Source organism: Hydractinia symbiolongicarpus, chromosome 3, assembly GCF_029227915.1.
Source record: "Hydractinia symbiolongicarpus strain clone_291-10 chromosome 3, HSymV2.1, whole genome shotgun sequence".
In the NCBI taxonomy this organism is placed as follows: Eukaryota; Metazoa; Cnidaria; class Hydrozoa; order Anthoathecata; family Hydractiniidae; genus Hydractinia; species Hydractinia symbiolongicarpus.
The window spans coordinates 11,002,641-11,016,903 of record NC_079877.1 but is presented as its reverse complement, the minus strand read 5'-3'; the positions used below and the strand labels follow the sequence as shown (position 1 = coordinate 11,016,903).

General features: G+C 36.6%; 2 protein-coding genes across 2 annotated transcripts in view; both read left to right on the top strand.

The window, feature by feature from the left end:
* Positions 1–4,770: 4,770 nt before the first annotated feature.
* On the top strand, positions 4,771–11,184 carry LOC130635684 (uncharacterized). The gene is made up of 5 exons (XM_057445103.1): positions 4,771–4,887; positions 8,371–8,487; positions 8,854–8,994; positions 9,554–9,692; positions 9,916–11,184. Exons 1-5 carry the CDS (start codon positions 4,815–4,817, stop codon positions 9,938–9,940), a joined length of 495 nt encoding a protein of 164 aa, XP_057301086.1. The 5' UTR covers positions 4,771–4,814; the 3' UTR covers positions 9,941–11,184.
* The window catches only part of LOC130635682 (uncharacterized), a 97,621-nt gene continuing 89,028 nt past the window's right edge, over positions 5,671–14,263 (top strand). Inside the window, exon 1 of the mRNA XM_057445101.1 lies at positions 5,671–5,680. The gene's annotated coding sequence lies outside the window, so the exon portion shown is untranslated. The remainder of the gene's footprint in view (positions 5,681–14,263) is intronic.

The following is a 14,263-nucleotide window of genomic DNA, read 5'->3' as shown; positions in this document are numbered from 1 at the left end:
ATCAATCGACCTCCCAGTGCAATATTGTATCCATCGTCTGATTGGACCCGAGTATTGTTTCTGGGTACCTTCTCTCCATGATGCTGCAATAATATCGACAGTGTCTGCTGGAAGCTCTTTACCTTGTAATGATTCCCGGAGACAGGCAGCATGAGCAGCGACAAGGTTTGGTGTAGAGGAGGTTGTCTTTTTGTTCCCGGTAGAAACAATAATATAGATGAAGGAGGAAATAACACAGGTGTCCTGTATATATAACATATTAATCGCTTGAGGAAACCAAGGCTGCGAAGACCAGAAAGGTACTACAAGAATGCCTGTGGCTTGATCTATATTTATCTTTGCAAGAACTTTTCCAATCAAATTAAATGGTGGGAAGGCATAAATGTTTAGATTCGACCAGGTCTGAGCGAAGGCATTTACAGCTTTAGCATCTGGATTAGGTCTTAAAGAAAAATAATCCACACATTTTGCATTGAGTCTGGATGCAAAAAGGTCAATATCAAATTTCCAAAAAATGTCGGAAATTATGTTAAATTGTTTTACATTCAAGAACCATTCAATGTTATCCTGAAATTGTCTTGATATATAATCAGCTACAGTATTTAATACACCAGGTACATGACAAGCTGATAACCAAACATCACATGTTCTAGCAAATTCCCATAATTCCACAGCCAATTTATTACAAGCAATGGAGTGAAGGCCCCCATCTTTGTTATGTAGGCCACAGCTGTGGTGTTATCCAATCTTAACTGAACATGTCTATAATGTCTTATTTTCAAGAAGGCTTTGAGTGTAAAAATTGCAGCCAACAACTCTAAAGTATTGATATGCTCAGGTAATTCTCTTCAGACCAACGCCCCCCTATTTGAGAGTTTCCATCGGTGCCACCCCAGCCTTGAAGACTAGCATCAGAGGATAAAATTAGATCAATTTTGGGCAATTGTATAGGTCTGGTAAACTGAGCCATTGTGAGCCACTACTGTAAATCCTTAATAGAAAACTCTGAAATAAGAACCTTTGAATCAAAATTTCCATGACCTAGTTTAAGTCCTAGATTCTTATCTGTCTCCAAGGACCTGTAATGTAACTTGCCATACTTCACGGCATCAAAGGCAGAAACTAATGTTCCAATAACCCTGGAAACAAACCTAACTGTGGGGTGAGGCATGCACAGCAAGTCCTTACATAGACACTTCAATTTTATGACCCTTTCCTCGCCTAAGGCTATTGTCATCTGAGCAGAGTTTAACACAAACCCTAAAAACACCATACATTGGGTAGGCACTAGAATTGACTTGTTTGGATGTACAGTAAATCCTAAGCTGCTCAAAAGTGAGACAGTTGCCGTAATATTTCTTTGGCATGATTCATATCACCCTGCAAATAAGAATCGTCCATATATACAACAGATACATGACCCGCCCCTTTTAGTACTTTAAAAGGCGCTTTAAGAACTTTGGTGAAGATCCTAACAGCTGGACCAAACCCAACGGGTAAAGCTAGAAATTGGTAAAACTGTCCATCCCAAGAAAAAGCTAAGAACTTTTGGAAGTCAATATGAAAAGGAATGCTGTGGTATGCGTCCTTTAAGTCAATACTTCCCATCCAAACACCTGGTTTGATAAGACATAAAACATCTTGCAGTGTTTCCATTTTAAAATGGCGATATCTGACAGATCTATTTAACTGTTTAAGGTTGATAATCATTCTTGAGCTACCTTTTTTTTTAGGGAAAATAAATATACCTGAAAGAAAACAGTTATTTGTTGCTTGTATCTGCTGAATTGCCTTCTTTTGTAAAAGTTGTTGAATTTCCTGACTTATAGTTATACAATCTTCTTGTGAAAACTTCACTGGGTGGTAAGTTGACACTGGGACACTAATAAATTCAATTTTAACCCCATGCTCAATTATGTGTAGGATATACTGGTTAAGGTGATAGTCCTCCAAACTTCCAAAAATTTGTGAGTATTACAAGCTTGATAACGCCTAACTGCTAACTCAAGTTCAGCAACAACAAGGTCTTTACCTACCATTGTTTTCTCCCTTTGTACCCTTTGTACTTCAGGGTTTGAGTGTACCTTCTTAGGGAGTGGTTTCGATCTTTTGAGAAGGTCTTCTCGTTTTTTGACTGGTTATGCTTTGCAGAGGAGGAATAACTGGAGGATTGCTGTTTGTACTTTCTAAAGTTATTTTTTGAATATGGTGTAGATGGTCGTGAGAGCACTTTACTAGTTTCCTCCTCATCTTGCAATGATTGGATCCTTTTGTCCAAATCATCCTCAAACAGCAACAAGTCTTCTTCAGACACATCCTTTGCCAATCCTTTTAGGTGAGACATTGCACCGATTAATCCTACTCTTCGATACTGATTTAGCTGCTGGTTGGCGTTACCGATTAGACAAAGAGCATCTTTAGGCAAATTTAATAAAGTGGATGGTTCTATTACAATAAGGTTTCCTTGTTTGGGTGCCTTAATAATTTGGTCTGCCAATTGTAAGATATGCACATGAATTTTTGAAACAGTGGTTTGCAGTTTCTGCAATACCAGATCATTTGATCTTTTGCTGTCTGCCTTGGCTCATATAGGTTTATTGCAGCCCTTTACAGACAAAAAACGGCAATTGGTAGGAATTTTGACCTTTTCCAGTCTGCCTTTCAATTTTTCATTGGTAAGTTTCTTCGACCACATGAGTTTAGCCATAGATGCTGAAGGTGGAGCTACTTCATCGTTCTATTCTTTGATGAGGTCAGACCAGACATCATGGTCTGGGTCCTCTAACTGGTTTTCTTCTTGCCCCAGCATTTCATTTATTAAACCATCATACGATTGGTTGGATGCTGATGTACTTATGGCATCAACATCTTTTTTACTAGGCCTTCTAGTAGAAGAGCTAGATTCTACATGACTGAGGCAAGTTTCTGCTGATGAAGACCTGGATCTTTTCCTTCCTCTAGGGTGATCTACAGATAATGGAAGCATTTGCTTCATTTTGTTTATCTGTGACTTAGACCAGGAGAATTGTCTCCACTGCGGTCCACATAGAAGTTATTATCATTGTTTAAAACATCAGCTCAGAGGCTGTTCAATGAAGTGGAAAATTTTTCTCCTAGGGCTGTGATTGCTTCCAGCTGCTGTTGTTGCATGGCTGGAAGGAGCTTAGTTAAAAAATCCATTAGAGTTTCAACACTATGGGCTCACCACCTGTTTTTGGAGCTGAGGTGTCTGCCATTTTGATTGCAGCTCACCATAAATTTTAGATCTATAGCAGTAAGTAAATAAATAAAATTATATAAGAGAAGGAATAAATATAATTCTCTACTACTTTTGGAAAAATAATAAAAAAAAACCTAGCTATAGAATAAGAATAAAAAACGGATGCAGCACCAATAGCCTTCTGCTTGTTTTTCTTCATACTAGCTGATTTTAGATTAATATCCTTTAATGGTATCATGGGAATAGATCCTTATAGTTAGTTTATTCTAATTTTTATACTTTTTTAAATAATTCTTCGAGAGTCATTTATAGTGAAATTTTTTTTCTTTCGGGCATTGTTCGGGACTATGCGGGTTTTTTCGGGCAAATACCTGAGTTTTTTTTAAAACGCCGAACTCGCCCGAAAACGCCCGCACTTTTTACGGCGTATGCGGCTTATCGGTACCCTCGTGGAAAAGTGGGAGTGCTCTCTCTTTCCCAAATCCAAACTTACACATTCTTTTCGTACAGCTAAAATTCAGGGGACTACTTTACAGAACTTTACAGAACTTCACTTAAAGAAAAATAATTAAAAACTGCACCTACTTACATTACATAGACATACAGCTAGCTAGCTACCCCCAGGTTGTCTTTAAGTACAGCTTCACAATTAATTATTCTTAGTTTCTATTCGTTTATATTAAAGTTTGTGCTACTTTGAAGCTGTACTACTTAAGTAGTTTGTTTACACGAAATCAAGTAGACAGCACGAAACGCAAGATTTCGCTCAGCAAAAAAATGTTTTTTATTCACGCCTGGCGGACTAAGAGCCGCCCCATAAGGCGGCTTTTAGTCCGCCCATAAGGCGGCTCTTAGTCCGCTTCGGCGGAAAAATACAATCCACGAAATAAAGCGGATTAAGATCGATGTTTTTTTATATTTTTTCGTTTATTCCTGGCTTCCGCCAACCGTTTATAACAATCCATTTACCTCGATATTTATGCACGTGATTATAGTAGTAACTACAGAACACAACTCTACGTATCAAATTGTATCCAGGAGGTTTTATAAATGAGTTAATGATCAGAAATATGAGAGGAGCCTAAAATCAATGTACGCTATCTCTGCACTCAACCCCTGATCTTTTTTTCCTCTTCCTTACAATTTCCCGACCGAGATTGTCACAAGAATAAAAACACCTGGGGACGAGGTTTTGTGATACAACATGGGCAAAGAATTCTGTATTTTTGGATCCACCCTTCGACATAATCAGACAAAATTGTGATCTACAGAACGTCGCATTGCATTTGTTTATAAAGGCGAGGGCGTGTTTAACTAAACAGCTGGAAATCTGGACAATCAAAACGGTTATTTTAAATCGTGAAGAAAGCAGGGTGTATGTGTAATCAAATATCACATGTTAATGATCTATTTACAAATGCACTCCAGGATTATTCGTTGGTTTATATTTTCAGGAAGACAGGAAGACACCACGGAAAGCTGGCAGCGAAGTGGGGTTGTTGACAAATAATTATACTCCCGGTCAAGAAAAGCTTAAACGACGCTATAAAATGCCTGAAATGTACTTTGCACGAGAATAACATTTGGAAACAAAATGGACGCGTTTTTTGTTTTCTGCGTTGTGATTCTGAGTGCGGTAACAGTTAACTGCAATACCGGAACAGGAAGTAGGAGTTTTAGTTATTCCTAATCAACTTATATTCTCCAGTTGATTATTATATTATTTATTTTACTGCGATATATGGTATGTACTTCTAGTTACTCCGACTGCATCTCCTATATTTGTATCACTTTGTTTTGTATCAATTTGTATCAAGTTTCATTTTTGATCAAGATAGTAAAATGTCTTGTCTGAATGAAATGTCCTTCTGATTTAACTTAGTAGAGCTGTCAGAGTATATAGAACCTCCCTCTTCCTCCCTAAAGCAAACACTTAAATGAAAATATTTTTTTTAATTCGCTGTATAAACAAAGTTTAAAAGCAAGTGTCCAATTTTCACGCCGCTTTAGAGAGTTTGCGATGTAAGAATTTTTGCGAGGATTTTGATTTGAGATGAATCAATCACTAGCTACAAAGCCAAAAAAGTGTGTTGCAAGTGCAACCACGTCTCTTTAATAATAGCCGTACTTTGTCTGTCTCTGCACTGACCCCCTGCTGAGTTAGAAAGACGTGCTATGGAAACACGAATATCAAATGCGATATATTTTTGTCCACTTTGTTGCGAGGGGTAAATTTAAACGACGGGCGACCCCGTGGATTTTTCCACGGGATAGCGACTAGTCTCTATAATAATAGCCGTCGTCTGTCTGTCTGTCCGCGAAAGACGCGTCCTGTTACGGAAACACGAAATGCGATATTTAAAGGACGGGCATCCCTGTGGATTTTTCCACGGGTTAACGACTAGTCTCCTTAATAATAGCCGTATTTTGTCTGTTTCGCAGACCCCCTGCTGAGTTTAAAAGACTTGATTGAACGCATTTAATTTACTAACCACGTGATAATTTGTTATGCAAATTATCAAGTGCATAATTTACATAATCGTAAATAAATTCATTTATTTTCTAATTCACGTATTCAAACGAAAATAACTTTATTTATCTGTCGCAGGGGAAATATAATTAGAGACCAAGGTTGGAAGACACGGACAACAATGATTTTACACTGTCCTGAGTATATCCGTCTTTCGCTCTGTCATATTTCCATCTGCCGTGTTTTTTAAACCATCGATTTATACCTCCAAAGTTGACCGCAGCCGTCGCTCTTCCAGAACGTAAACTGTGTAATCCAATGTTTTGTGGATCAAGTCCAACTTCTTTTATGGCAGACAAAACGATATCTCGGGCGGTACTGTAAAACAAAGGCACGTTTCTTCTTCGCAGGAAATGGCGATTAACGGTTTTAAAATATGTGACTGATCGGAATATATATTCGTTGGATTCATCTCCAATTTGTGCCATGTCGAAGTATCTCTGCATTAGTTTGACGGGGCATAACCTGGAATCCAGCTGAGACAAGAATAACCAATAACCATCGAAATATATATCAGTTTTGCTTTCCTCTATAAAAATCTCTAAATGTGTATCTCTAAATACAAAATCGCACCTTTTTAAGTCAGATGTTTCACTATATCGCATAAAATCTGCAAACCCCAAAATTAACATTGAAATGGTTCTGAGTTGAAGTATTGAACATTTATCGCCATTTAAACTGTCGTATATCTTGTTTAAAATTGAAACGGTGATGGGGAGTTTTTTCTTCAAATCCTTTCTGCAAATTCTCTTTGCCGCTTCCAAAAGCATTTTGCATATTTTAGCATTGCATGGATTTATATTGCAAAATTTGTGATTGTGTTTTATTGCGTAAAACGAACTTTCTATTGCAGAGAAAGACTCGCCGGACTGTATCAGGTTGACTAGATAAAGAGCAACGAACTTATCTTTAGGCTGTAGTAATATTTTTCTCTTTGGATGTTGGGCAGTCTCTTCTCAATGTTCTGCTTTTCCGCACAGCAAACAAATGTCGGTTGGTTTAGGGATTCGACTGTAGGTGTTTCTGTAGGGAGGCCTCCCTGAATTCAATTAATTTGGTGGACGAGGATTTGTATAGGACTCTGCAAAACGACGAACAGGTTTGTTTATCCTTTTCTTCGCCAACGCCCTTTTTTCTGCTGCACGTATTTTACATTCATCCTCACTGTCACTGGCTAACTCATCAGATTCGTATTCTGCCACAGTGTTTCATCCTCCTGGAGATCGATCGGCAAATTGAATCAGCATATTACCACGTTTGATTAAACCTCTACATTCCCTAAGGTTTTTCAGTGGTTTAGAAGTATATCCGTCTTTGATTAGAGCTTAGAGATATGGCTTTATCAATTTTTTCGTCAATTTCGTTGTTAAATGCCAGCTGTTTCTGGTGTGCCTTGAATTTTAAATCAGTGTTTAATTTTCTTGTTTTTGAAGGTGGCGGCGAAGGAACGGTGATTTGAGGCTTCAAGTGTTCAAACTTTTTATCGAAATACGTCTTACACAAAGAAAACGTGTCGTTCACAGACATCATCTGGTTGTCATCAGCTTCATTGTCAGCACGGCTTCTGCAACTTACTCGCTCGATATCCATTTCAACTTCTGCATCAAAAGCATTCATAATTTCTTGACGATGTACTCTTTGTAAATTTACAAAATAATCAAACATGTTCCTTCTCACAAGATTTCTGTCGACGTGTGACTTGAAAACTTGATTGAATGCCTTTAATTTATTAACCACGTGATAATTTGTTATGCAAATTATCAAGTGCATAATTTACATAATCGTAAATAAATTCATCTACTTTGTTACGACCGGTAAACTTAAAGGACGGGCGAACCCGTGGATTTTCCACGGGTTAGGGACTAGTTTCTATTATAATAGCAGCCGTCTGTCTGTTCGTGCGTCAAAAGCGACTTGTGTTAACGATGCTCGAAATACAAAATAGGCAGGGGCAAGAAACCCGTCGGGCCTCCGTTGGCACAGGCACGATTTCCGCTAAAATAAAGGTCCAATCAGTAGCGGAGTTTTATATAATTGACAAATCAGAAACTAAATCTCTTTATATTGCTTAACAACAATTTTTACGTTGCCCTAATGTCAGTCCGAAATTTGGCAAGCAGATCTGACCAACTCAGCGCTGGAGAATGGAAAGTTTTTGAACTGTTAGATAGATAGATACATTTTTATTCACCTTATGTTATTATGTTTTTTGGAAGGCCTGTGTCACACTGTTTAACTTTACTAAGCACTCAGTCCGGTGTCCGCAAAATATCTTATTATTAACCGATTGTTTTTGCTATGACGGGTAATAACGGTTTGTAAGCTCTGTTTTTATTTCAGATATTGATGTGGGAAAGTTATTTTCTAAAAAATATGTTACAGTTGTAACACTATGATGGTGTATGCGCTTCACTTAATTTACGACCATTGTTACGAAATACTGTATACCTGTACTAAAGCGCTCCACCTGATGGTATGGCACAGTTTACGGCTCTTATTAAACGCTTCACAGAGTGTTCAACACCGGGTCACACCTTGACTTATGGCCTACCCCGGCGTTTTGCGTCGGGTTTCCCCGGCTTCTTTTAATAAAATTAATAATATTTTACTTTACGTTTAGAAGTATGCAAGGATGCGATCTACGGTGCATGTAGTCCAACAACGCGCAGATTTGCTTGTTATATGGAGCTAAGGGGAACCATGTTAAACTGCAATCGAACATGCGGATTTTGTTACGGTTTGGATTTCTACTCCATTTTAACTTGTTGTTCTTCTAGTTTCCATATTTTTCTCATAATTCAACTGTGGTTGATTATTTGTTGCAAGATTCAAGATTCACATAAATTTATTCAACTTCAACAAAACGGTTGTTTAACTTCAAGGAAAATTTGTATTCAACTTTAACAACAACAAAAAAAAATTGCAGGGATAGGGCTGATTCGAACACTCCTTTCTCTGTAGTTTCTAAAAGTTTATTTAACATAGAAGTTACCAAAAAATGTAGCTACGCCAGGTCAACTGATAATAGCAAAAGACACTTACAAACACGCTTTTTTGGTTTATTAGCCAGTGATTGATTTGATTAAATCACAATTATTTTTAGCAAAGTGTGACAAAATCAAACCATGGGAACGACGCGATTGTGGTTATTATGGCATCACTCAACGCGAGTGTTTTCGAAAAGGATGTTGCTGGTCGCCATTGGGAACGAATTCAAAACAGCCGTGGTGTTTTCATTCAAGAGGTTTGAAATGTTCTTACTTTGAGTTTCTTTATGTTAAAATGTATACGAAAAAATCTCACTTGCAAAAATATCTACTTTACTGTGACAACTTTGAAGATGGTAGCTACTAATAATTTTCTTCACTTATGACGCGCCAATAAGACATTATTACAAAGCAGGTGAATATACCAAATCAAAACTATATATGGACAATTCCAAAATATAAATATAATTAAATATAAATAGCCAATATTATAATATATATGGTTATTTTTAAAGAGAACCTGGTTCCCAGGGTTGTTTTAGGTGTATGATATGTTGACGAACGGTTTTGTAATATACAAGCGTGCCAGAGTGTTGAAATTTAAAGGTAAAAGTTTTTTGAAAAGACTCATTTTTAAAAGAAGAAGATTTGTGCAGAAAAATGCAATTTGAAAAGTGTAAGTGAAATGCCAAATAAATATTTCCACAAAGTTAAATAATGAAAGGAAACAGGCATACTGGTAAAAAATATTTGATTCTTCACTTGCATTTGAATTTTCCTTTTTTTTTCGTTTATTAATACATTTTTAAATTACAGGAACATACTGGCGACCATATGGACCAAGTAATGGAAAATGCGAGGACACATTTGGTTATTGCTCTAAATACATTGAAAAATATGGTTGTGATGATTGGTTCATGAAATTCGAGTGCGCAAAATCATGCAACTTTTGCAAGTAGGTAAATATTGTGTTTGCCTCGATTTCCATCCTTTGCTGTATCTGTTAAAGTATTTGTTTTACAAAAGTATAAGTGAAGAGAAAGAAAAAATAAATAAATAAAGAATCCAGAGATTCAACTTATGTCACCGTGTTTTTCGAACAAAAAAAACACATTTTATTTTACAATACAGCAGATCGTTAATACTCTTCATTTATTCATTTATTTATCTATTTTTAGAGTTGATAAGAAAGGCGAAAGATAATCCGAATTTGTAATGATATTAAAAATACAAATATGAATCAAAATGAAAAATGAATACTTCCTATACTTACGTTATCTTTCCTTTAACGATTTCGAACGTACAAATTTCCGTTTGCGAAGAATAGTCCGTTAGTGCACGAAATTTAGTACCTCAAATACACGCAAATATGATAGTCTACATAGAAGAATCGCATCTACATTTTGGTATAATCCACAATTTTACTTTATTTTTTGTTATTTGTGAAGGAATAGATAACAGGACAAAATCAGTAGTCTTTTGTTATTTAATAAAAAAAGAAATCTTTGGAAGGCGGTTGAAAAAAATTAGTAATTTGAATACAGCGAGAAAATCGTTACAGCGTGACGAACGATTTATATAGTCGTGTATGAAGACTTGCTAAACGTGACAATTACGATGCAATTATTGAACAATTAATCAATTAGTGTGTTTTGCAGGAAACAGCTTCGAAACAAAATTTGATCAATAATTTAACAGATGTATAGGGGAAATAAAACAAGAGCCGCATCGCAGCACAACACCGCACAATACTGCACCGCACCACATGACGTTTCGTAGGCTATGTCGGTGCATACACAACGTACACATTCAGAGCACAGGACCCACATCGATAACACAATACTGATCCTCTATACCTTATCGGTTAAAATTTCGTCGGTCAAAATTTTTCGTCGGTTTTAAAATTTCGCCGGTGACCTTTTCACTGTCGTAATTTTAACCGATAGGGTATATACCCGGAATAAAAATAATAATAATACTACAAGCACAGTTTCTGATAACTATCGGAATGATATCAAACTTTTTTAGTTCCAAAGACATCACCAGTTATATTAAAATATGTACAACCTTTTTAAATAAGATTTGACTAAAAGTAAAATCGATTGTTTAAAATGTTACTATATCAACTATAGGCTTACTTACAATTTTAAGTAAGTGTAATAAATATTTCTTATAAAACAAAAATGTATAAAATTCCAAATATGTTGTTGAGTATACGAAGAAATTAAACAATAATAAGGTTTAATACAATAATTATAAGAAGTGGTTAAAAATATATTATCTATATTATAATGCCCGTATACGTCCGTCCGTCTGTCCGTCTGTCACGCAAAATAGTAGCTTAGCTGCGACGGATGGAAGAGAGTCAAGTTGTCTTTCAAACTAAAACAGTTTGTGCTTATCTTAAATAATAATAAAAATAATAATCATATCATGTTATACTTGTCACATCATATCATATCATATATCATCTTAGGATTAGACAATATGCACAGCTCATATACTGAATAAACTTATTGAGGGATTTTAAATAATCAGTTGAACTCTCTCAAATTCCGAAAGATTCGTTTTGCTGTATTCATTCCGCATTGTGTTGGTATTATAAAGTAGTGCAGTGTGCAATACAGAGCTTGTTTCAGTGGGACATAATATCTTTCTTTTATTCTATTTAGATGATTCTGATCATTTTCATAGCACTCATAACCATGTTTCTCGGTTTTATGTTGCTTGAGTCGTGGTCAGATAAACTAAAACATATACGTCAACCATAGTCATGGCCATTTTTCAAACATTATCCTTATTATTGAAAAGCAGATCACTTGCTTGCATATGAAAAGATGGCGAAAGACTTTAAACAAGACGGCTTGTTTCGCATACACAATCTGACACGTAAGCCTTTTAATGTTTGTATATACCTTGCACAATTAAAAGATAACAAATGAATTAATAAATGAAAGCGGTGTTTTCCGATTTCGAAGATTTCAGGAAACAAAGTTTCTTTTCGATTCTGCACTGCAATTAGTGCGTAAATTATGCGCATGCGCTGTTTAGAGCGCGTCTAATATATATTCAACAGTTAAAAACTGTTCTTTCTCTCTCGCAGCAAGCTGTTATCGTTAACTTGTTGTGAACATGAATGATATTAAAGCTAAGATTCAAAGCATTGTTGACAATGCCCTTTCAAAGTACCAGGACCAAACACTCACGGCTGCTTTCAATGTGGCTGAGAAAATTGTCACCGATTTCTTCGACAAACGGAAAAAAGACAATGAAGCCCTTCACGATAAAATAGAGCTGAAGACTTGTGCTGTGGACCCAAAAAGTAAAAGTAGAGGCGCGAAATACCAATGTTTACCAAAACAAGTAGTTTTTTGTGTTTGTCAGGAAGGTGTGTAAAGAAGAGATGAATGAATTACTAAGTTAGGTAATGAGTTTTACAAGATTTACAAGAAGATTCCAAATATTCGTTTCGGAATATGAACAGGCAATATTTTCAGGTTTTTTTTCAATCTCTTTCTCAATGTTTGATTTGATTATCTTTTTTAGTTCCAGAGCAAGTTGTCCTTCTAGATCCTGAATTTCCGAAATATGTCTTATCACATCCAGAAGCATTCGTCCGCTCAGATCTCTTAGATAAAGCTGTCCCGTTATTTAAAAACGGATTGCATCTCGCGCGTGGAGAAGCCAACAGATGGCAGCGAAAGATTTTAAGTCGCGCGTTCACCCCTGAAATGTTACGAAGTTATGTGATGACGTCAGATAAACATACTAAAGTTTTAGTGGAGGTTCATATTGCAAATAATTTTTACTCAAAAATTTTAATTTTCTATTAAGCTGGATTACCACTTAACAACAAAACAGAATTGAACGGAACAAAAATAGTACTTCAATTTGGTAGTTATTTTTTTTGTTTTCAGTAAAATCAGTTCGCATAGGATCGAAACAGGGATTTCAGAAAGAACAACGTTCTGGTCATTTCCGTTTCGTTATTAGTGTAAATCCAGCTTGAAAGATCCTAACAAAAGTTTTCTTAACTTTAAATGTACTCGCCACCCAACTCACCACCCCCACTCATCACCCCCACTCATCACCCCCACTCAGCACCCCAACTCACCACACCAACCCAACTCGCCACCCACCCTCACCAATTTCACGCGCTACCCCCACTCACCACCCCCACTCACCACCCCAACTCACCACCCCAACTCACCACCCCCACTCACAAATCTTACGCGCCACCCCCTTACCACCCCAACTCGCCACCCACACCCACCAATCTCACGCGCCCAACTCACCTCCCACACTCGCCTCCCATACTCACCAACCAGACTCACCACTCCCACTCTCCACCAACACTCGCTACCACCACTTGCTACCCACAGTTGCCACTCCCGCTTTACTCATCAACGTATTTTAAAAAGCAAAACGACAAGACAAGATATACTTTACTAAACTGGAATCCGTAGGCCTGTAATTATAATTTTAATTTTTTTTATAGAATTGGCTAAAAAAAGACGGGAAGAACATCGAAGTTTTGGTTTATTTCCAACCATTCTCATTTCAAGTCGTGAGTGAAGCGTTGTGTTATTACACAACAGGTGAAGACTTGGCAAAAAATGAATTCACTAAGGCTTGCAATATGGTTCTGAGTTTGATCAATAATTCTAACACACATCTTTTGCTAAAATTGTTTCCTTTCTTAAAGCATGCGCCTTTTGGTCCAGGTCAAGCGAGAAGGAACGCTATTACGTGGAAAAAGTTATATTAAAGGTAAATGCTACTTGTGATATTCGGTTACCGTACTAACTAATTCGGTTACCGTATTGTGTAATTCGGTTACCGTATTAACTAATTTAGTTACCGTATTCCAACTAATTCGATTCATACTAAGCCTGCTCTCTTGTTGAAGAAAATTCTGGGTGATAACAAAAATTAAGGCGAAAGTTTAATGTCATAAATTTTAGTGATGTTTTTATTGCATCAATGAAATAATAACTTAAAAATGTCGAAACCTGAATCATACATGATGAAAACCTCCAAAGGTGACGGAAATTTGGACCGACGAGAATTCCAAACCGATTTACCCGACTTTGCTTAGAGCATTATACAGGACAAGCTTTGACAAGAAAAATGTACAGGGTTTCTATGCACCAGTCTCTCAGTAACAAACAAATTCGTCCGATTGTGTTGAGATTAAGAATGCACCTTTTTGTTTAGATCATGATAGAACGAAAAGAACAAATCCTAAACAGCCAAAACATTCCTGATTATTTTCTATCTTGTATGCTTCGCGATCAAATGAAAAATACAAGCACGTCATGCGGTGACCAGAAACAAGTGTTTACCTACAAACACATTTGCGATAACTTGTTTACGTTTTTGCTAGCCGGATATGAAACGACGTCAACAGCTTTTACGTAGATTCTTTACGCACTGGCTCTGGCAAGTAGACAAAAAGTAGAGTAGTTTTTTCTAACAGAAGGTACAAAGTAGCAAATAATTGCACACATTTTTTTCTTTACCAAG

Bases quoted from the DNA above. Each gene is read 5' to 3' on its own strand.
- LOC130635684 (XM_057445103.1), top strand. From the start codon at position 4,815: ATGGACGCGTTTTTTGTTTTCTGCGTTGTGATTCTGAGTGCGGTAACA. The intron at 4,888-8,370 runs GTAGGAGTTTTA...CTTTACGTTTAG, and splicing joins CTGCAATACCGGAACAGGAA to AAGTATGCAAGGATGCGATC. The intron at 9,693-9,915 runs GTAGGTAAATAT...ATCTATTTTTAG, and splicing joins AAATCATGCAACTTTTGCAA to AGTTGATAAGAAAGGCGAAA.